The 21,618-nt window shown below is 43.3% G+C and overlaps 1 protein-coding gene across 1 annotated transcript; it reads left to right on the forward strand.

Annotated features, from left to right (window-relative positions):
* The first annotated feature begins 1,868 nt into the window (after nucleotides 1-1,868).
* On the forward strand, nucleotides 1,869-2,243 carry LOC110694287. The gene has a single exon (XM_021871464.1). The coding sequence runs from the start codon at nucleotides 1,869-1,871 to the stop codon at nucleotides 2,241-2,243; it is 375 nt and encodes a 124-aa protein (XP_021727156.1).
* The last annotated feature ends 19,375 nt before the right edge of the window (nucleotides 2,244-21,618 follow it).

The raw sequence follows: 21,618 nt of genomic DNA on the forward strand, positions 1-21,618 counted from the left end.
GAAGGTTGAAGAAAGCTTGGTAATTCACACATCAAAGATTAATTCTAAACTATTATGTGATCGTTTATTTGTATATGCATGAGATCTTGTTTAGATACGTATGAATATAATTCATGAAATTAAATTTCGCTAAAAGTACCTAAAACCCTACAATATATGGGGATATAACGTGGCTGCTAATGAGGGGGAGTATTTCCTTTTTAGTTATGGCTTACATAGCATGTTGAAAGAAGAGTTTTAAGGCTCCACATACATCATACTCTTTTAAATAATAATAACTAGCCTTTTGGCCCATTTGATGTACAAGCTATTATGTTTATGTATATGCTATTATTCTTGTAGTGTATTGCTTGTTAATGGATGTTATGCGTAAATAATACTTTGTATAATAAGAAAAAGTTAAATCAATGATGAATGTAATACGTTCATATAATGTGTACTAATTATTAGCTTACATTTTTCTAATGAGGAAAATGAAACACTTTATGTTGTTACTTAAATTATGCAAGTTAAGAAATGTATAAATTCTTTAATGTTTTATTTAATTAAGTTAGTGGGAATGTGAAATAGATAATATTGACTAATTACTTCTAATGAATTAACTTTAAGAATAATTATTTTAATATAAATGTTATATAAAATAGAAAAAAATTAAAGAAGTTAAATGGTGAGTATGACATGTGACGCTAGTGCTTTGTTTTATTATATAATAAAGTATAGGCAATTAGGGATTTAGGTACAAACTCCAATTTGATAGTCGTTCATATTTTATATGTAAGAAAAAAATATATTTATAAGAGGTGTTATTAAATTTTTACAAATACATAATTGGAGAGATCAGATCAAAGTCAAGTATGAAAAGGTTAAATATTAAGAACTTTCATAAACATATATATGTAGTTATACCTTTACAATAACTAGGTTTTGTATGCACCCGATGCTTGCGTGAGTTTGGTTGAATAATGGATTAATTTTGGCGAAATACTCTAATTAAGTGGTGAAATGATAGTAAAATAAAATCATGTAAATGGTAAAATTACCTTTATATGCAAGGGATGTGTGGTAAAATAACATTTGGATTATTAATATTTTACTATTATTATACTTCAAGCTTGAAAATTTATTGCAATAAAAAAATGTAGTTATTAATATATTCGTGGTTAAATATCAAAATCTTTAAAGAAAATTCTATCAAAATCTTTAACCAAAATTCTCATTAATATATACAGATTAGAAATAAAATACAGTGAGGTAAGATATTATTTGATTCATCTTATTGCTTACTTTAATATAATCGAATTTGTATAATTTTTGTGAATACTTAATTTAATATTTAATTTTGAACCAAAGTATTTAATTTTGTGAATGCTTACTTTAATATAATCGAAGTATTTAATTTTGAACCAGAGTAGTGTGCCAAATTATATTGAACACTTCATTTTAGTACAAAGGGTGTAAAATAAAAATAAAAAAATACTCTCATAGGCCAGCACTTGTTGACATCATGCAACTCCGAGGCCTTCCAAAGGGAGGTTAGTGAAGTATGAGTAAATGCATAACAAGGGGCAATAGTGTAATTACACGTAAATGCATATTTTGAATATATGATAGGTTATGTAAATAATCTATTTATGTATATATTGTTTTGTAATTATTCTTGATAATTATATCTTGTATTATGGTAATTATCTTGTGTAGTTTCCTAGTTAACCTAGAATACTTTTGTATATATTGGTTAATCGTTAATGAGAAAGGCACGACAAATATTCTCATATTCTTTCATGGTATCACGAGTCTAGGTTTTCTAAAATCCTAATTCTCTCTTCCGCTCTCCCTTCTTCTCCATTTTCATATTTGGTTTTTCCTCCATGGCCGAAACTCAGAAATTACACCCGGCTACCCTAGTCACAAATATCAAGACTAGCATTCCCATTGTACTTGATTATGATGGCACCCAATACAACAATTGGTCTACCCTTTTCCAACTTCACTGTCGTGCAAATTTGATCATAGACCACATTATTAAACCAGTTGTTGATCCTAAAGAAAAGGCTGCCGAGGAACCTTCTGACAAAGCTCTATGGAAAAGGCTTAATGATATTGTTCGTCAATGGATTTACAATACTATATCCAATGACCTTCTCAATTTCATTATTGATCCCGACGACAAGGCAATCGATGCTTGGAATCGTTTAGAGAATTTTTTTCCACAACAACAAGTCTGCCCGAGCTTTACATCTTGATGCACAATTCACAAACACCAAGCTCGAACAATTCGATAGTGTTAAACCCTATTGCACTCGCCTTAAAACCCTAGCTGATAGTTTGAGGAATGTAGGAGACAAGGTCTCGGACAATATATAGGATGGCGCTTCAACTTTTAAAAGGGCTCTCGGAGGAGTACAAGCCCTTTCGGACCTCTGTACGACATCTCAACCCTTTTCCGTCCTTTGACACTTTGCGATCGATGCTTGAACTTGAGGAGCAAGGCAATGCACCCGACGTCGTCACAGATTCTCATGAGGAGGCTCTTGTTTCTCAATCTTCCCCAACGGTTCAAAGACAAAAAGGAGAAGCCGCACCAAATTCTACCAATAATCGTGGTGCTAATCCGCGTAGTATAGTAGTGGTCGCAAGAATAATAAGGGCAAAGGGGGTGGCGGAAAGGGCAAGTTCACCGCCGGGAATGGTGGTCGGAACACACAGCAAGAATCAGGTCGATTTCCGACAAATAGGTTCCGACGGATATGTAATTCCATCGGAAAAACTGAAATTTTCGACGGATTTATATTCCGACGAATTTCAAATTTCCGTCGGAATGTAAATTCATCGGAAAATATGCATTTTTCGGCGGATTTTTATTCCGTCAGAAATTTCCGACGGAATTTTTGTCGAAATATAATTTTTTTAAAAAAAAAAAAACAACAAAAAACCCATTTAAAAGAAGAAACCCTAATGCGGCTCCCCCCCACACCTTTTTTCTTTCCGCCTCTTTCTTTCCCTTTTCTCTTTCTCTCTCCTTCCCCTTCTCCTTCTCTTCCGGATCTTCTCCTTCTCTCTCCTCTTCTCTTTGCTCTTCTTTTTTCTCTTTTCTCTTCACTATCTCGCCTCTTCCTTCACTCCTCCTTTCCCCTTTTTCTAACCACTACAACAACAACCACCACCACCGCCTCTTTCTTCTCTCCTATTCTTCCGCTCTTTCTATCTCACACCACCACCGCAACCACAACGACCACCAACATCAACCGCAAACAACAGCGCACCGCCCAACAACAGCCACCGCCGCAACAACACCACCGCGAAACAGCATCCACCGTCGCGAGCATCTCAAGGTTTTTTGTAGATCTAGTTTTAACTTAGGTTCAATTGTAGATCTTGTTTTAATTTAGGAAAAGTGTAGATCTTGTTTCATTTTTTGAACATTTATGATTATAGTTAATTATTTATGTAATTATAATGTAAGTTTATAAATTTATTAGATAATTGTAATGATCATAGTTAATTTTCGTTTTTTTCTTTTACTAAAATTCCGAACAAATATGTATATCTACTGGTTTGGATTTTTTGTGGTAATTATCGCTTTTATTGGGTTGATTTTTTCTTTTCCTTGGGTAAATTTCGTTTGTTTTGTTTTTTTTTTGTGGTGTTTTGAGGTGGTGTGAGGTGGGGAATAGTGGTGTTTTGAGGTGGTGTGTGGTGGGGTGGGGCTGGTGGTGGTAGGGTCTGTTATGGTGAAGGTGCAAGTGTGGGGCTGGTTGCAATGGGGTTGGTGGCAGTGGTGCCGCCAAATTTTTTTTTATTTTTTTAAAGCATTTTTCAATGGAAATTCCGTCGGAAATTTTTCGACGAACTTCCCGGGCCGGAGAATCTTGTCCGTTGACTGAAATTTCGTCGGAATGTTGGTTTCGTCTGAGTTTCCGTCAGAAAAGGTCATTTTTCCTACAAAACCTCTTTCGACAACCGCTTTCGACGGAAAAAGGGTGTTTTCGACGGAATTTTCTGTCAGTAATCGCCTGTTTTCTAGTAGTGACAACCTGCCACATTAGTAGTAGGGCAGCCCTTCGCAGCCACAACAACAACAGGGGTGGATGTTCCCTCTTCCATATTAGGGCTACTGGAATCAAGCTCCTTGGGCAACCCCACCTTGTCCATACCCAAGTCAGGGCCCAAGCCCAAATCCTTGGCCAGTAAGGACGAATCACTCAGCTGGCGTCCTTGGGCCGCGTCTTCAGTAGGCATACTTCGATACCGTCTAACACCAAATAACATTGATTAAGCAATGCATACAATGTCTTTGGTGGATCCTAACTACTACATCGATACCGGTGCTACATCACACATGATGACAAACTCTCAAGGTAACTTGTCGTCATATTTTCCTTTGAGCAAAAATAGTCAAAATGCATGCAATTATTGTTGGTGATGGTAGTAAGGTTCTGATTACACGTTATGCTAACAAAAGCTTGAACCAAAACAAACTCCAACTCAAAAATGTTCTTCACGTCCCAAAACTAGTCAAAAATCTCATTTCTGTTAGAAAATTCACTTCTGATAATAATGTTTCTATTGAGTTTGATCCGTTTGGGTTTTCTGTGAAGGACTTGCAGACGGTGAGCAAAATAGTGAGATGTAATAGTTGTGGCGATCTCTATCCTTTCTTCACTGATCGTTGAGTCATCTCCTCTTCCATTCTGTCAGGTTTTGCAGATGTTTCACCTAGTGTGTGGCATTCCCATTTAGGTCATCTGGGAAATGCAATTCTTAGTTCTTTACGTCGTAGTAATCTCATAAGTTGTAATAAGGCTAATGAACATGTTTGTCATTCTTGTCCATTCTTGTCCTTTGGGAAAATTAATAAAAACACCTTTTTATGATTCTATGTCTCATACTACTATGCTATTTGATATTGTTCATGGTGATTTATGGACTTCTCCAATTGTCAGCTCTCTTGGTCACAAATATTATGTTCTTTTTCTTGATAATTACACGAATTTTCTATGGACTTTTCCTATCTCTTCTAAATCCTAAGTCTATAATCTTTTTCTTCATGTTGGAACATATATTCGAACTCAATTTGAGAAAGAAATAAGAGCATTCTAATGTACAATGCCGTGAATTTGATAATGATCCATTTAAAAAGTTTTGTCATGACAATGGTATGACTTTTCGTCTTTCGAGTCCATAGACTTTTTCTCAAAATGGCAAAGCAGAAAGAAAAATCAAAACGATCAATAACATTGTTCATACACTTCTTTTCCATGCTTCTATGCCGCCTTCTTTCTGACATCATGCTTTAGAAATTCCACCCATCTTCACATCATCCTTCCTACGAAGATTCTTGGTTACAAGTCTCCAACTCAGATTCTATATTAAAAACATCCTGATTATTCCCATCATCAAGTGTTCGATTGCTTGTGTTATCCTCTATTTCCCTCTACTAAGATTCACAAACTCCAACCTCGCTCTACTCCTTGCGTATTTCTTGGTTATCCAACCAATCATAGGGGTTATAAATGTTTTGATATTTCGATTCGGAAAATAATCATTGCTAAACACATATGGGTTGAAGAAACCGTGTTTCCATTTTCTAAAGTTCACACTCCCTAATCACACCTTATGATTTTCTTGGGGATAAATTGCATATCCTTGACACTCCCGTGATCAAGCACTATCTACATTCGGACTTGGATGTCACATCCGTCCAAACACCCAGCTAGCACCTCCCTTCATTCCTACTACTAGCACACAACAGCAAGGTCCGCAACCCACTTGCGGCTCTCCCCCTTTCTCCCGCAAGCAGGTTGCGAAGTACACTACACTCCCTGCTTCAGCAGCCTGTGCACCAATCTACTGCACAGCAGCCCGCACGCAGCTCACTCTCGCCCGCAAGAGACTCTCCCCCCCGATACCTAGCAGCATGGTGCTATCCCTGCGGGTCAAACGCGGGTGCTGGTGTGGGAGCTGTCTAGCGCAACAAGGCCGAGCAGCATGGGTCTATCCCATCTCTCCAGTCCACTTCTCACTCTTTTCTGCCATCCTAACCTCATCCCATGATGACTCGTAGTCGCCATGGGATCATCAAGCCGAACCTAAAATACCAAGATCGTTCTCTTCTCAATTCTACCTCCATATCACCCATTCCAAAAAAAATCCGGTTCATGCTTTACGTGACCATAATTGGAAAATTGCTATGTAGGAAGAATATGATGCTCTTATTGAAAATGGAACTTGGGCATTGGTTCCATGACCGTCTAATGTGAATATTATTCGTTCGCTGAGGATTTTTTGGTATAAAACGAACTCTAATGGATCTTTTAAGAGACACAAAGCTCGTCTTATTGGTGATGGTAAGACTCAAAGGGAGGGGATTGATTGTGATGAGACTTTCAGTCCGGTTGTGAAATCGGCAACTATTTGTGTGGTTCTTAGCATTGCTTTGTCTAAGTCTTGGCCTATTCATCAATTAGATGTGAAGAATGCTTTCTTACATGGTAACTTCAATGAAACAGTTTATATGTATCAACCTTTGGGGTTCAAGGATCCATCTCGACCGGATCATGTTTGTCTGTTGCGAAAGTCTCTTTATGGTTTAAATCAGGCACCTCGGGCTTGGTATCAACGATTTGCTGATTTTGTGGCATCCATCTGTTTTATTCACAACAAATCGGACACCTCATTATTCATATATCATCATGGTAATGATATTGCTTACATTCTTCTTTATGTTGATGATATTGTGCTCACTACTTCTTCAGAGTCTCTTCGGAAACTTGTCATATCCCGACTTAGCTCTGAATTTACAATGAAAGACTTGGGTCCTTTGAGTTATTTCTTAGGTATTGTTGTCACTCAGAATAAACATGGTTCGTTTATTTCAGTAAAGAAATATGCTCATGACATTATTGAGAAAGCAAGCATGGCTAATTGTAAACCGGCTTCGACTTTTGTTGATTCGAAAGGAAAAATGAGTTATCAGACCTGTTTCGGGGTTTTCTGATGTCCTGCGGGAGAGTTACAATTCCGAGACTGGAACCGGACGCCTGTACCTGCAAAATAACGGAGACTCCTGAGAACTCCGCCTCCAACGGTCAAGTTAGTACCTGATTAAGGAGTAATTAATGCGGAAATTAAAGTAATAAGGTCTCTCTAGGTGAGAGAGTTTAATGTTGGTAATCTGCTTTGTTAGCGAGATCAGCCGGTTATTAGTGTGTTCCGTAACGTTTCTGTTCTGTTCCGTTCTTCAGGTGAGATTAATTGCTTGATCCCCTTTAATGAGGATTAATTAAGTATTTATAGTCTTGAGAAGCGTGCCACTCTCTAGGTTTAGGGTAAACCTAGGGCTGACCGGGCCTCTAAACAGGATTGGGCCTTGTTGGCCGGTTTTCCCATTTGGCATGGGTGGACACGTGGCGTGTCTCAATTGGTCCGTAGAGGACGTATCTGTGATTGACACGTGGCAGGCTCCTATTGGCCTACGTGAAGGACACGTGGCGGAACCTGGTTGGTCCACTTGTCAAACGGTGATTGGTGGATAAAAATCCCCTAATCATTTGCCCCTCACAGGTGTCACGTGACTGGTCACGTGTCACCTGTGACAGGTGTCGCACGGTGACAGGCGACGGCCTGCTACAGGTGTCACCTTGCAAATGGCCGAGAGATTTTCCCGCCCAAATTTTGAATTTGGAAGCGACCCTTCGCCTTCTCACTTTGCCTATATAAGGAAGTGCTGACTTCGGTCATTTTCACATTTGAGAACTTTGCGAGACCATTCGGACCCCTGAACTTGCTCTGACATTTCGGACCTTTTCTGCCTACCGCCTGTTCTGACAAGCCGACTGCACCGGATTTCCAGAACTTCATCAACCGTCACTCGTTCAGGTAACTCAGTTCTCTTACTCTTAATTTTCTTTTTATTTTTTGAAATGGCACCACGGAAGCACACGACACGACCTAAGTTAGTGATCAGCCGGTCACCGGGGACGGCTGAATCTAGGACTAGGAGTGCCGCCTGCCCTTTTCTGGACCCATCTTTGCCCTTTATACAAAGTCCGACTGTATTTGTGTCTATGCAGAACGTGATGGCCAGAACAAAAAAGACTGCTATGATCTCAAACTTGGACGGCTCCTCCCAAAGGGTGCTCATTAGTGAAACATCTGACCAGGCGCCAGATGTAGAAGTGAAACGAGGCGGCTGCCAAGCCGACAGTTCTGAGGGAGGGGTCAAGGTGGTCCCTTCCCATTTCACCGTTGATATGTCTAATTTTCCTCCTTCTTCTTCTAAGGGAGAGGAGGCGGGCCCCTCTGGGAGAGGGGAGGAGTCGTCCTCTTCGGACTCGTTAGAGGACGAGTCCGAGTCCAGCTCTTCTGGCCACGCTTCTCCAGGCTCAGAAGAAAGAAACAGCCGCCTACAAGAGGCGAGGCTTTCTCATGCAGTTGAGAAGGGGGACAATTGGGCGGAGCCGTCCGCCTCTTACAGAGAGGAAAACACCCCCTACTACTGCACGGTACCCCGGGGCCGGATCGCAACCATGCAAGACAAAGTGGAGAGCTTTATAGCTAACCACAGAATGGGCCCGGAATTTTTACTGTTCGTGCCGGATCCAGAAGACACTGTCGTCTGGCCGGCTGGTACCAGCTATGATGACGGCTGCTTTGGCTGCTATGTGGCGGCCATCAAAGCTGGACTGCGCTTCCCATTACATCCGGCTGTTCAGCGGATTTTAGATGGGTATGATTTGGGGTTATGGCAGTTAGCCCCCAACTCTTGGGTAAACGTACTCGGCTATGTGGCCGGGTGCGAAATGTACGGGGTGGAGCCAAGCTTTGAGGCTTTCGCCCACATGAACTATCTCAGCCGGACCCCTAAGTCGGGAGGTACCGGCTGGTATCAATTAACAAGCCATAGGGGCTACCTCATGACGAGAGGTAAGGCGAACAAATGGAAGGATTGGCGGAACACCTTCCTTATCATCGAGGGTTCAGACACGGAGCTGAACAAACGCTTTAACAAGTGGAATAGGGATCCGCCTCTTCTCGCAGGCGGCCGCAGCATGCCGCCTGTTCCCCCAAAGGCTAAAAAAGAGATCCTAGACAAAGGACTCTTCAAAGTAGAGACTAGGGTGAACTCTACTTCAGGGGTACGAGAGCAAGTACCCCTAAACTGCGTCCCGAGCTTCAAGTGGCTCTATGACGAGTACTTTTTGGCCGCCTGTGGCCTCAGCAGTCAGTGCTCTAGAGGTAGCCGGCCTGACAAATACTCTGTTTTTTCACGCTTTGTTTACTTGGGATCTTTACTAACTTTGCTGTTTATTTTTTGCAGCTGACGCCATGAGTAAAATAACAGCATCCAAGACTGCGGCGGCCATGTTGCGGGCCTCTCTCATGCAACAGTCTTGTACCGACTCCCCCAACAAGGGGGCACCCTTGGTAGGCTTCGAAACTCTTCCTCTTTTAGGAGTTGTCTTATGTATATACTAACTCCAAGAGCTTTTTCAGTCGGGCACTCCAAGAGCTTCTTCCTCGCAACAGCCGGACCCCAAGGCCCGGAGGACGACTGTTGCAAGCTCTCCTGGGTCTTCCAGGAAAACAGTGGCGGCTGAGAAGCAGCCGGCCACTTCTTCTAAAACCCCGGCGGGGCCGCCTAGAAGTATGGACATCTACTTGTAAAAACTTTTACACTTGCTTCCTTCTTGACTAGGTCTAACTTGCTTTTTTACGCTTGATGCAGCCGGCCCTCAGGGGCTTGACTTGGTAGAGGTAGCCAAGTCCATGATCAAAGTAGTTCCTCCATCTGAAAGGGAGGCGGTCAGGGGTGCCGGCACCCTTGACCTTGATGGGATTGCAGGGGTCCTTGCTGAGGTATACTTTTTGAGTATTTGAATTCCAGGACGCCTGTTATCTTTTTTGTTTGGAATCTGACGCCTGTTTTTTTTGTACTTAGGCCCTGCTCCGAGTTAACGGCCTTCGCAAGCCGCTTGATCGGAAAAACAAAGAGGTAAAGGCTGCAAAAGCTATGGCCGCCTCTAACTGTGATAAGGCAATGTTTCAAATTGCCCAAAATGAAGTACTGACCATTGATATTCTTTATTATCAGGCGCAGGCTACCGCCGCTGTTCGGGCTCAGTTAGAGGCGACCCAGAAGAAGAATGACGAGCTGGAGGCGACCATCACAAATCTTAAGGCCGAGCTGAAACCTCTTCGCCAAAAAATGTACTCTTACGAAGCCATGGAGAAATCCTTGGCCAGCGTAAAAGAACGCCTGGTGAGCCAAGCGAAGAGTCTTACCCAAGAGCTCTCGGAAAAGGCCGAGAAAGAGAAGAAAGAGCTCGTCCGGGAGATGATGGAAGACTCCGCTCAAATCCAGCGCATGACTTGGGGCCGCCTGTTCCCCAATGCCGACTTTGCCTCTTGGGAAAGAACGTACCGCCAGTGTTCGGAAACATATAATCAAGAGATCCTGGCGGCTGCTGAAGAAGAGGCGTTGGGAGATGCGTTAGAGGAGGAGGAAGAGCCGGTTGTGGCACTTGTGCCACTTGGGGGTAAGGCATCAAAAGAGGATGCAGCTGAAGCCGAGTCCAGCAAGAAGAGTGTTGACCAGGCGGCAGCTGCTAATACTGAACTGCCCCCTTCTTAGGCTTAATGTATTTTTTCCACGGCCTGCGTGCCGTTTGCTTTGTATTTACCCGGCCAGGGGGCCGGGGCTTTGAATATTTTGCTGGTCTTTAATGACCGGCTTATTTTTAATGAATTTTTGTTTTGCTTCAAATTTGTCCAAGTATTCCATATCTAATATCCCATTGTTTACTAGACCGACTGTTGTACATGGCCGAACGTTGCAGACAGGTACGGATAGTTAGTACGCCGCCTATGCCCCTGGACGACTGGTTGTCTGTTTCCAGGATAGACGATCAGTCGGCCATTTATTCAATCGGTATCCGAACTATTTTGTCTGGATCCTTTTAGGCAGGCGTGCCTGTCTTTTTGTAATTTTAACCAAGTAGGAAAGTGGTCTGACCAAGTAAATAGAACATTACCTAGTCGCCAAGGAATTGAGTGGTAGAGATAACAAGCGGCGGGTACCGGTTGTTTCCCTATATTGCCAATGTTGTTGGCTTTTAACTCATAATTTGTTAACCTAGCAAGAGTAGTGGTTGAGAGCCCCTGTTTGTTAAAAACAGGCGGACGACTCATACCTTTTAGGCTCCATACTAAGTTTGAGTGACTATTAAGTTAACATAGGAGTTACTTAGTCTTCGTCACACTCTAGATTGAGTAGTAGAGGTACCAGGCGGCGGAGGCCGGCTGATCCTCTTGATTTGCCAATGTTTGTTGGCTATTAACTCAATAGATTACCTAGTAGGAATAGGGGTTTGAGTGCCCTTGTTTGTTAAAAACAGGCGGATGACTCAAACCTTTTAGGTTCCATACCAAATTTGAGGGAGTGACTATGAGTTAACGTTGGAGTTACTCAGTCGCCGTCACTTTTGTTTGAGAAGTAGAGGTACCAGGCGGCGTAGGCCGGCTAGACCCCTTGATTCGCCAATGTTTGTTGGCTATTAACTCAATAGGTACCCCCTGCATTTATCCCAAGTAATACAGGCGGTCATTTGACTCAGATGTCAACTGCTACCACTGGTTTGGTTAGTGATAGAGTTATCCTTGTCTCAAAAACGGCTACGTGGTTGCCCTTGGGGACAGTCGTATAGGTGCCGTGTAATTAGTTTATAGAACAATGTTCCACCCAAAAGGGAGCTGCTCTCTGCGACGAATTTCATCCGGAGGGATGCCGTCGGACGCCTGCTATGATGTTGGGACAGGTCGTATTTGTTTTGTAGATTTGATCAGTTGGCTTGGCGCCTGGTCTGATCATTCGGCCGGTGGCCTTGGTAAGTTCTTGGTGAACGTAGGTGCTAAGTAAAAGAAGGGTAGCCGCCTGTTAGGCACAGGGTCGGCCAGGCCCTAATCTTTTTAGCTAAGTATTGTGAGTAAAATACTCAATGGAGAGTAGCCGACTGTAAAGATACAGACGGCATGCCCCTCTGAAGATAGAGTGATACTCAATGGAGAGTAGCCGACTGTAAAGGTATAGACGGCATGCCCCTCGTAATACAAAATTGAATAGTAAGTGCAAACTTTATTAAGTAGCTCTTTACTTTACATCATTCAGAAGAAATATTTTTTAAGATTATCTACATTCCAAGTTCGAGGCAACGGTTGTCCGTCTGGTGTTTCCAGACGGTAGGTACCGTCCCTGACTTCCTCATAGATTCGGTAGGGTCCTTCCCAGTTGGGAGTTAGTTTGCCAGACTCATTAGCCCTACCAACTGCTTCCATTTTTCTAAGTACAAAGTCCCCTACTTTGAGTGGACGCCTGTGTAATTTTTTGTTGTATGATCTAGTCATTCTCAGGCGATAGATCTCATGGCGCAAGACAGCATTGCCCCTCTTTTCAGGAAGTGAGTCTAATGCCAGGCGCATGGCTTCCCAGTTTGCCTCTTCGTCATATAGCATTACTCGAAGAGTCGGCTCGTAGTGTTCTATTGGAAGAACAGCTTCCGCACCGTAAGTTAGGAGGAATGGAGTTTCTCCAGTCGCCCCTTTTTCAGTCGTCCTAATGGACCAGAGAACATGTGGTAGTTCATCCGCCCATAGGCCGCCTGCTCGTTCAATCTTTTTCTTGAGACCGTCTGAGATGATTTTATTAAAGGCTTCTACCTGGCCGTTTGCTTGTGGACGGCCGACAGATGCAAAGTAGTTTGCAATTCCTTGGTCACCCAACCAGCTTTTGAGAACAGGCGTCTCAAATTGGGGACCATTATCAAAAACCATAGACATGGGAACCCCGAACCGAGTGATGACATTTTTCCAAATGAATGAAATTACATCTTTCGTTTTGATTCCCTTTACAGCCTCCGCCTCTACCCATTTAGTGAAGTAGTCAACGGCAACAAGTATGTACCTTCTGCCGCCTATAGCAGGCGTATATGGACCCAGAATGTCCATGCCCCACTTAGCAAACGGTAGTGGGCTGTGAATGGTAGTGAGGTCAGTAGCCGAACGGTGAATTAGTTTGCCAAACCTTTGGCACTTGTCACATTTTTTCACCATCTCCATTGCATCTGCTTCCAAAGTAGGCCAAAAGTAGCCCTGCCGCCTTGCCCTTTGAGCAAGCATCCTACCACCTATATGAGAAGCACAGTAACCAGAGTGAAGATCATCTAGTATCTCTCGTCCCTTTTCTGGAGTAACACACTTTAAGAAGGGTTGAAGGTACCCCCTCTTGTGAAGTTCTCCCTTAATCATTTCAAAACAGGTGGCTCGTTTTTTAAGTGCTGCCGCCTGTTGAGGATCATCCGGCAGTGTACCGTTTGTCAGATATGCCCTGATTGGATCCATCCAGGTTGAGCTTCTGTCTAGGATTCCAATAGGGTTTTCCTCGATGCTTCTCTTCTCCATTACTTCCCAAAAAACAGTTCGAGGAGTATCAGAGGAGGCGGATGATGCTAATTTTGACAGTGCATCCGCCTGGTTGTTTTCTGATCTCGGCACTTGGATCAGATGGAAATCCTCAAGGGAGCCGACTGCTTGTCGGACCGCCTGTAAATACTTGATCATGGCCGGATGGGTTGCTTCGTATTCGCCATTGTACTGACTCACTATCAATTGTGAATCGGAACAGGCGTCTATTTTTCTTGCCCCTGCCGCCTTGGACATGCGGATCCCGGCTAGTAAAGCTTCATATTCTGCCTCATTGTTTGAAGCCTGAAAACTGAAGCGTAGAGCATACTCGAACCTGTCGCCCTCTGGCGACTGACATATGACGCCTACTCCACAACCATTTGAAGTAGAGCTTCCATCCACATATACCTTCCAGACTTGGTCTGGAACTTGAGAGTCAGGAGGACGAGTCATCTCTACAATAAAGTCAGCAAAGGCTTGCCCCTTCACTGCTCTTCTAGGCTCGAAAGTAACTTCGAGGCTCTGTATTTCTATGGCCCATTTGATCATTCGGCATGACGACTCCATGATGGTCAGCGGCCGCTTGATAGGTTGGTCTGTATACACGACGACTGTATGTGCCAAAAAGTAGGGCTTCAATTTTTTAACAGCCATGAAGAGTGCAAGACCAAATTTCTCCACTAGGGGATACCTCAACTCGGCATTTTTCAGTACGTGACTGACAAAGTAGACCGGGAACTGACAGCCGTCCCTTTCAGCAAGGAGAACAGCGCTTAACGCATGATCAGAGACGGCCAGGTACATGTAGAGAACCTCTTTGGGCAAAGGGCTGACCAGCCTCGGCAAGGAATGCAAGTGAACTTTTAATTTCTGGAAGGCGGCCTCAGCATCCGGCCCCCATTCAAACCTTGCCTTTTTCTTAATTGCCTGGAAAAAGTATAGGCATTTGTCGCCTGATCGGCTTAGAAATCTTCCCAAGGCCGCCAGACAACCTGTTAACTTCTGAACCTCTCGGATGGTACGAGGCGACTGCATGTCAATGACCGCCTGCACCTTCTCAGGGTTCGCTTCTATTCCTCTCTGATTGATAAGGAATCCGAGAAATTTCCCAGACTCAACTCCAAATACACATTTCTTGGGATTGAGCATGACATGGTGCCGCCTGAGTGTGGCGAAAGTTTCTCGGAGGTCCGACAGATGATCTTTCTGAAGTTTAGTCTTGACAATCATATCATCAATATATGCCTCGACGTTTCTCCCAATCTGATCAAAGAACACTATGTTTATCATTCGTTGGAAGGTAGCCGGGGCATTCTTAAGACCAAACGGCATGACCGTGTAACAGTATAACCCTTGATCAGTGACGAAGGCCGTCTTCTCCTGATCTTTCTTCCATAAAGGAATTTGATGGAAACCAGAATAGGCGTCCATAAAGCTCATCAAGGCATGGCCGGCTGTTGAGTCGACCAGGTTATCAATTTTAGGCAGAGGGTAACTGTCTTTGGGGCACGCCTTGTTTAAGTCTGTGTAGTCTACACACATTTGCCAGGTGCCATTCGGCTTTTTAACAAGCACCACATTTGCAACCCAGTCTGGGAAGTAACATTGCCGAATGAACCCTGCATCAAGTAATTTTTTAACTTCGGCGGCTGCCGCCTGACTTCTTTCTTCGCCATGGTTCCGCTTCTTTTGCCGTACCGGCTTCTTTTTCAGATCCACAGCGAGTTTATGTACCGCAAGATCAGGACTAATGCCTGGCATTTCATGGACTTCAAATGCAAAGATGTCCTTGTATTCTTTCAATAGGTTGTGAAAGTCGTCACCAAGGTTTCTCAGAGCAGTCGTCCCAACTTTGACTGTTCGGTCAGGACGTGAGTCGTCTAATATTAGGTCCGCATGCTCACCAGCCGGCTGAGGGCGGAACTCATCCGGCCGCTCCTCTGCCAATGATTGCTATTTTCTCGCTTTTCTTGCGGACTCTGTCTGGGACGCCTTTCTCTTTTTGCCGCCTGCTTCTTGAACAGGCGCACTCTCCTTGACATTGTCAAGGTCTGTTTTTTCACCACTTGACCCAGTGGCCATAACAGTGGGCTTGACATCCGAGAGATAGCACTCTCGGGCCATCCTCTGATCTCCCCTTAGGGAGCCGACTGTTCCATTATCCCTCTCAAACTTGAGCAACATAAGAGACGGGATTATAACAGCCTTGGAATTATTCAGGGTTGGTCGACCCAGAATCATGTTGTAGGCCGAGAGTTCCTCTACTACTAGGAACCGGACTACCATGTGTCGTCCTTCCCCTTTTTCGCCCAGGCGAATGGGTAAATCTACTCGTCCCAGTGGGTGGACGACTCCTCCTCCAAACCCTATTAAAGGGTGGGAGGCCGGATGTATGCAGTCCGTCTGATATTTCAGTTTCGACAGACATTTGCTGCTGATGAGATCTGAGGAGCTCCCGGTATCTATGAGGATTCGGCCAACTCTCTGGTTGGCCACTTTACATTCAATAACGAGAGGGTCGTCATGCGGCCCCCTTACCCCTCCTAGATCCTCTTCAGTGATGACAATCTCAGGAAATGTATATTTGGACGGCCGTTCTTGGTGAACGGAATTTACATCTAACCGCCTTATATTATCTTTGTTTCCCCTAATAGTGGGGCCGCCTCCTGAGAAGCCGCCTGCAATGGTGTAGACGACTGCATCATCTGTATCGGAGCTGTCGGCCTGTTGATTCTTTTTGGCCGACTGCTTTTTTGAGGAAGTGTTCCCCGTAGATTTCTTGACATAAGTGTCAAGATCACCCTGCTCAGCCAGGCGGTCTAGGTACCGCATGAGACTGATGCAGTCATTGGTGTGATGACCAACGTCATCATGATAAGCACAGATTTTATCTTGGTTCCGGTTGTTTGCAGAACCCTTCATGGGGACCGGCTTCTCAATTGAGATCCGTCCCTTTATATCTTTTAGGATAAACTGGTTATCCTTGTTAAACACATACTTTGGGGAGTATGGTTTGAATTCTTTTTTCTTTTTCTGGGTCGGCTGTTTAGAGGAATCAGCCGCCCAGACCTCTTTTCTTTTCTCATCTTTGTTAGACGACTGTTTCTGTCGTCCTTCTCTTTTGTCGAACCTTTTCCCGTCCGACTGTTTTATCGTACACAGATCAGTCGCCTGTATATAGGCTTCTGCTTCAATCAAGGCCTCTTGAAGAGTCGCCACCCTTTTTCGAACCAAATCAAATTTGAAGGTAGACCCGTCTTTGAGACCTCTAAAAAAGTCTGTATAAGCTACCTCATCCGGTAACCCTTGAATCTGTATTCTCATCAGGTTGAACCGCTTGATGTAAGAACGAAGCCCCTCCTTCTCGCCCTGCTGAATTGTTCCCAAATCAAGGGTCGTTTTCTTTGCAGGGATGTTCATGGCGAAGTTGGAGGCAAATAAGTAAGCAAGCGTCCTGAAGCTATTTACACAACTAGTCGGCAGGTTGCCGAACCATTGCTGTGCGATTCCTTTGAGAGTCGCTGGGAAACACTTGCACCAAGTGGGATCATCCAACCCTTGAAGGTACATCAGGTTGGTGAATGCCATCAGATGGTCTTCTGGGTTAGTAGTGCCGTCATAGGCGCCTACTAGTACATTTTTCACTTTGGCCGGCTGAGCGGCTTCAGTAATTTCCTTGGAGAAGGCCGACGGCTGTTCACCAAGTCTAAGCAACCGTAGCTGCCAGTCCATAGGTTGGACGTTTTTTGCTGTAGGTCCACCAAATGGAGGTGGCTGCATAAAATACTGTTGTTGCGGCACAAATGGTAAGTTTGGTACCGCCTGGGCACTTTGAAAGCCGGACTGACGGGAGGTGCCGCCTGACTGACTCTCATGGTACGACTGAGTATGCCTCATCGAGGCATTTCGCAAACTGTCTTGAAAGTGTGAAGTAGAAGCCGACTCGGACAATCGGTCACTCTTCTTCTGCTCTAGCAGTAGCCGAGCATCTGTGAACGTTTGCTTTGACCCGTCCGCCTGAATATGACGAACCGGTTTCCTATTTCCTGTAGGATAACGGAATTTTGTGAAATCAAGGGCAGGTGGCTCCCGCTTCCTAGATTTAGGATGAGGAGTCGCCTCTCGCCCTTGAACTGGCTTCCTCTTCAGTGAAGTGGAAGGTTTCTTGGCCGACTGCTCCTTGACTGAAGCAGACGGCTTCTTGTTGATCAACTCTTGAATCTCTCCCTTGAAGTCCCTCATGAAGGTCATGAGTTCGTTCCTTGTGATGGGAGCAGACCCATCAGTCGGCTGTTGCCGAGCAGGCGGTGCGCCTGCTGGCTCGCTTCCTGTTTGAAGATGCTCCCGTTCCCTCCTTTCGGTATGACGGGTACGTCGGGCCCTTAGGGTCCCGTCTGGAGCTGTATGAGTTTCAACTTCAAATTCACTTTCGGTGTCATGGTCCGACTGAACTTGAGGGTCGTTTAGGGGACGCCTCTCTTCAGGAGTCGGTACAGACTTGGATGCCATCTCTGAAGTACTCTCCCCACAGACGGCGCCAAATGTTTCGGGGTTTTCTGATGTCCTGCGGGAGAGTTACAATTCCGAGACTGGAACCGGACGCCTGTACCTGCAAAATAACGGAGACTCCTGAGAGCTCCGCCTCCAACGGTCAAGTTAGTACCTGATTAAGGAGTAATTAATGCGGAAATTAAAGTAATAAGGTCTCTCTAGGTGAGAGAGTTTAATGTTGGTAATCTGCTTTGTTAGCGAGATCAGCCGGTTATTAGTGTGTTCCGTAACGTTTCTGTTTTGTTCCGTTCTTCAGGTGAGATTAATTGCTTGATCCCCTTTAATGAGGATTAATTAAGTATTTATAGTCTTGAGAAGCGTGCCACTCTCTAGGTTTAGGGTAAACCTAGGGCTGACCGGGCCTCTAAACAGGATTGGGCCTTGTTGGCCGGTTTTCCCATTTGGCATGGGTGGACACGTGGCGTGTCTCAATTTGGTCCGTAGAGGACGTATCTGTGATTGACACGTGGCAGGCTCCTATTGGCCTACGTGAAGGACACGTGGCGGAACCTGGTTGGTCCACTTGTCAAACGGTGATTGGTGGATAAAAATCCCCTAATTAAGACCGGCGCCCATATAATGATCCTATTGCTTATCGTTCTTTATGTGGTGCTTTACAATACTTGACGTTTACTCGTCCAAATATCTCTTATGTTGTGCAACAAGTTTGCTTATTTATGCATGCTCCTCAGGTTAAACACATGAATGCATTGAAACGAATTATTCGTTACATTCAAGGTACGCCTGAATTTGGTTTGCATTTGTACAAGTCATCCGTTACTTCCCTCTTCTCTTATACGGATGCCGATTGGGGCGGGTGTCCTGACACTCGTCGTTCTACTTCTAGATACTGTGTTTTTCTTGGTGATAACTTGATCTCTTAGTCCTCTAAATGATAACCTACTTTGTCAAACTCTAGTGCTGAAGCAGAGTATCGAGGGGTTGCAAATGTTGTATCCGAATCGTGTTGGGTTCAAAATTTATTATTGAAACTCAAGTGTCCGATTTCAAAGGCGACGCTAGTTTATTGCGATAATGTTAGTGTCATTTACCTCTCTAGTAATCCGGTACAACATCAACGTACTAAACAAATTGAGATGGACATTCACTTTTTTCGTGAGAAGGTCCAACGGGGCGAAGTTCGTGTCCTACATGTGCCATCCCGATACCAGATTGCAGACATCTTCACCAAGGGTCTGCCTAAGGGTTCTATTTGATGATTTTCGGGACAGTCTCAATGTTCATCAACCTCCAGTTTCGACTACGGGGGTGTGATAGATTATGTAAATAATCTATTTATGTATATATTGTTTTGTAATTATTCTTGATAATTATATCTTGTATTATGGTAATTATCTTGTGTAGTTTCCTTGTTTAACCTAGAATACTTTTGTATATATTGGTTAATCATTAATGAGAAAGGCACGACAAATATTCTCATATTCTCTCAATTTATATTATAGTAGTACCATTAGGTGATTAATAGTGCCACTGGATGATTAAATAGTACCATTGAACATTCAGTGGTACTTTTTATGTATGTAGTGGTACCATATATTCATTCAGTGGTACTAACTATGTGTAGAAATAATATCACTACGTAGTCAATGGTATTATATAAGATTTCAGTGGTACATTTAAAAGTGGTCTCACTTACCCATCTCTCTCCTCCTTTCTCTCTTTCATGTGCTTTTCATTATTTTAGTATTTGTATGCATTTACAAATTGGCTATTTCACCAAATGCCACTGAGTAATTGCAAATTTCACCAAATGCCATCAAGGTTTTCAATATTCACCAAATGCCATCGAGTTTTAAGAAAATATCACCAAATGCCATTTCCGTTAGTTGACTGTCAGTGTCCGTTAGTTGACCGTTAGTTGACCCCACCACTTACCACGTGTCACCTTCTACTTGGCCAGTTTTTAAAAAAATAAAAAAAAATAAATAAAATATTATAAAAAAATTAAAAAAACCACCCAACCACCACCCCTTCCACCACCCGCTCCCTGTCGCCGAATCCCGAAACCTTGCTGCCGACGACCTGCACCCTCCTCGGCAGGCGCGCCGGCGGCCGCCGAAGCAAGCCCTCCCCCTCCCTTCTTCTTTCCCGTCGCGAAATCCCTCCTCTCCAACAATTCTCACTGGAGATGGCAACTCTGATTCCGGGAACTCATCGAAAAATTCTGGTGGTTCAATAACCCAAATTCAGCGGTGCAAACTCTCGAAAATAGGGGGAGAAGCCCACCTTCTGCTCGAATCTCAGAAGGCTTAATTAATCAACCTTTTGAGTGGATAATGGAAATTCTGGTGATTAATGGAGTGGATAGCTTGAAATTGAACGGAATTGGTAATTGAAACGGAAATGCTTCGGTTGAGAGTTATTTGAGTGGTAATGGTGGAGTGAAGGGGAGTGAGAATGGTGATGTTAATGGAGGATTGGTTAAGTTTGTTGATGGTGATAGTATGGCGGCGGTGAAGAGTGTGGTGGAGGGGTGTGAGGAAAGGGGGTGCGAGGAAAGGGAGGGGAAGGGGGCTGCCGAAATAGGCTGGCTGGTGGTGGGAGCGCCTGTCGCTACCTGGCTGGTGGGGTTTGGCGGTGGGGTAGCTGGAATGGCTGGCTTGCTGCAAGTTTTGTTTTTGTTTGTTTTTTTTTTTTTTTTTTTTTTTTTTTTGTGTGTGTGTTTTTTTTTGTTATTTTTTATATTTTTTAATAACGAACCAATCAGAAGGTGACACGTGGCAAGTGGTGGGGTCAACTAACGGCTGTCAGTCATTAATGACACTCGGTGAATTTTCTTAAAACTCGGTGGCATTAGGTGAATTTTGAAAACCTTGATGACATTTGGTGAATTTTGCAATTACTCAGTAACATTCGGTGAAATAGCCGATTTACAAATACATAACAACTTCCTCATGCAACTCATTAGTATCAACCAATTTTAGTCTTTTGGACTGATAGGCCCAAGTCACCCACCATACATGAACATGATCATTAATTATCAAAGATATCCTTGTGTAACGTTAATTTGTATCTGGTCAGTGAACCAGACAATAGTAACACTGAGTACAAAGCATCTAGTTTGAGAGATCACAACAAAATCATTATTATGTGATTATTGTGATCATAACCTTAACGATACATCATTTTAAGAATCTTACATTCTTACCTAATTAATCTTGGCCTTCTTTTATAATCATCTTCTATCTAGGTCCTTTCCAACATCTCAACGTATGGAAGAAAAGAACAACTTTTACAATATGCTGACCATCTTAGCACTCAATGCATCGAATAAGAGTATTGTATATATAAATATCATAGTATATATATACAATATGCACCTTTTTTTTTTAATTGCAAAATAGGGGAGTTTCATGGTTTATAGGAGAGGAGAGAGATAGAAAGTGAATTTTAAAAATTTACAAAAAAAATTAAAAAAAAAAAAAGTTATTCATGCGATGAAAAGAGAGATAGAGAGAAATATTGTCCAAATAAAGTAATATTGCAATTAATTTATAATTTCTTTAAATGGAATAGTTACAATTAAAAAATAATGAATAAATATATATGTATCCAAAATATGTTGACGTGACACATCCATTTATAAAG

Source organism: Chenopodium quinoa, unplaced genomic scaffold, assembly GCF_001683475.1.
Source record: "Chenopodium quinoa cultivar QQ74 unplaced genomic scaffold, ASM168347v1, whole genome shotgun sequence".
Lineage (NCBI taxonomy): Eukaryota > Viridiplantae > Streptophyta > Magnoliopsida > Caryophyllales > Amaranthaceae > Chenopodium > Chenopodium quinoa.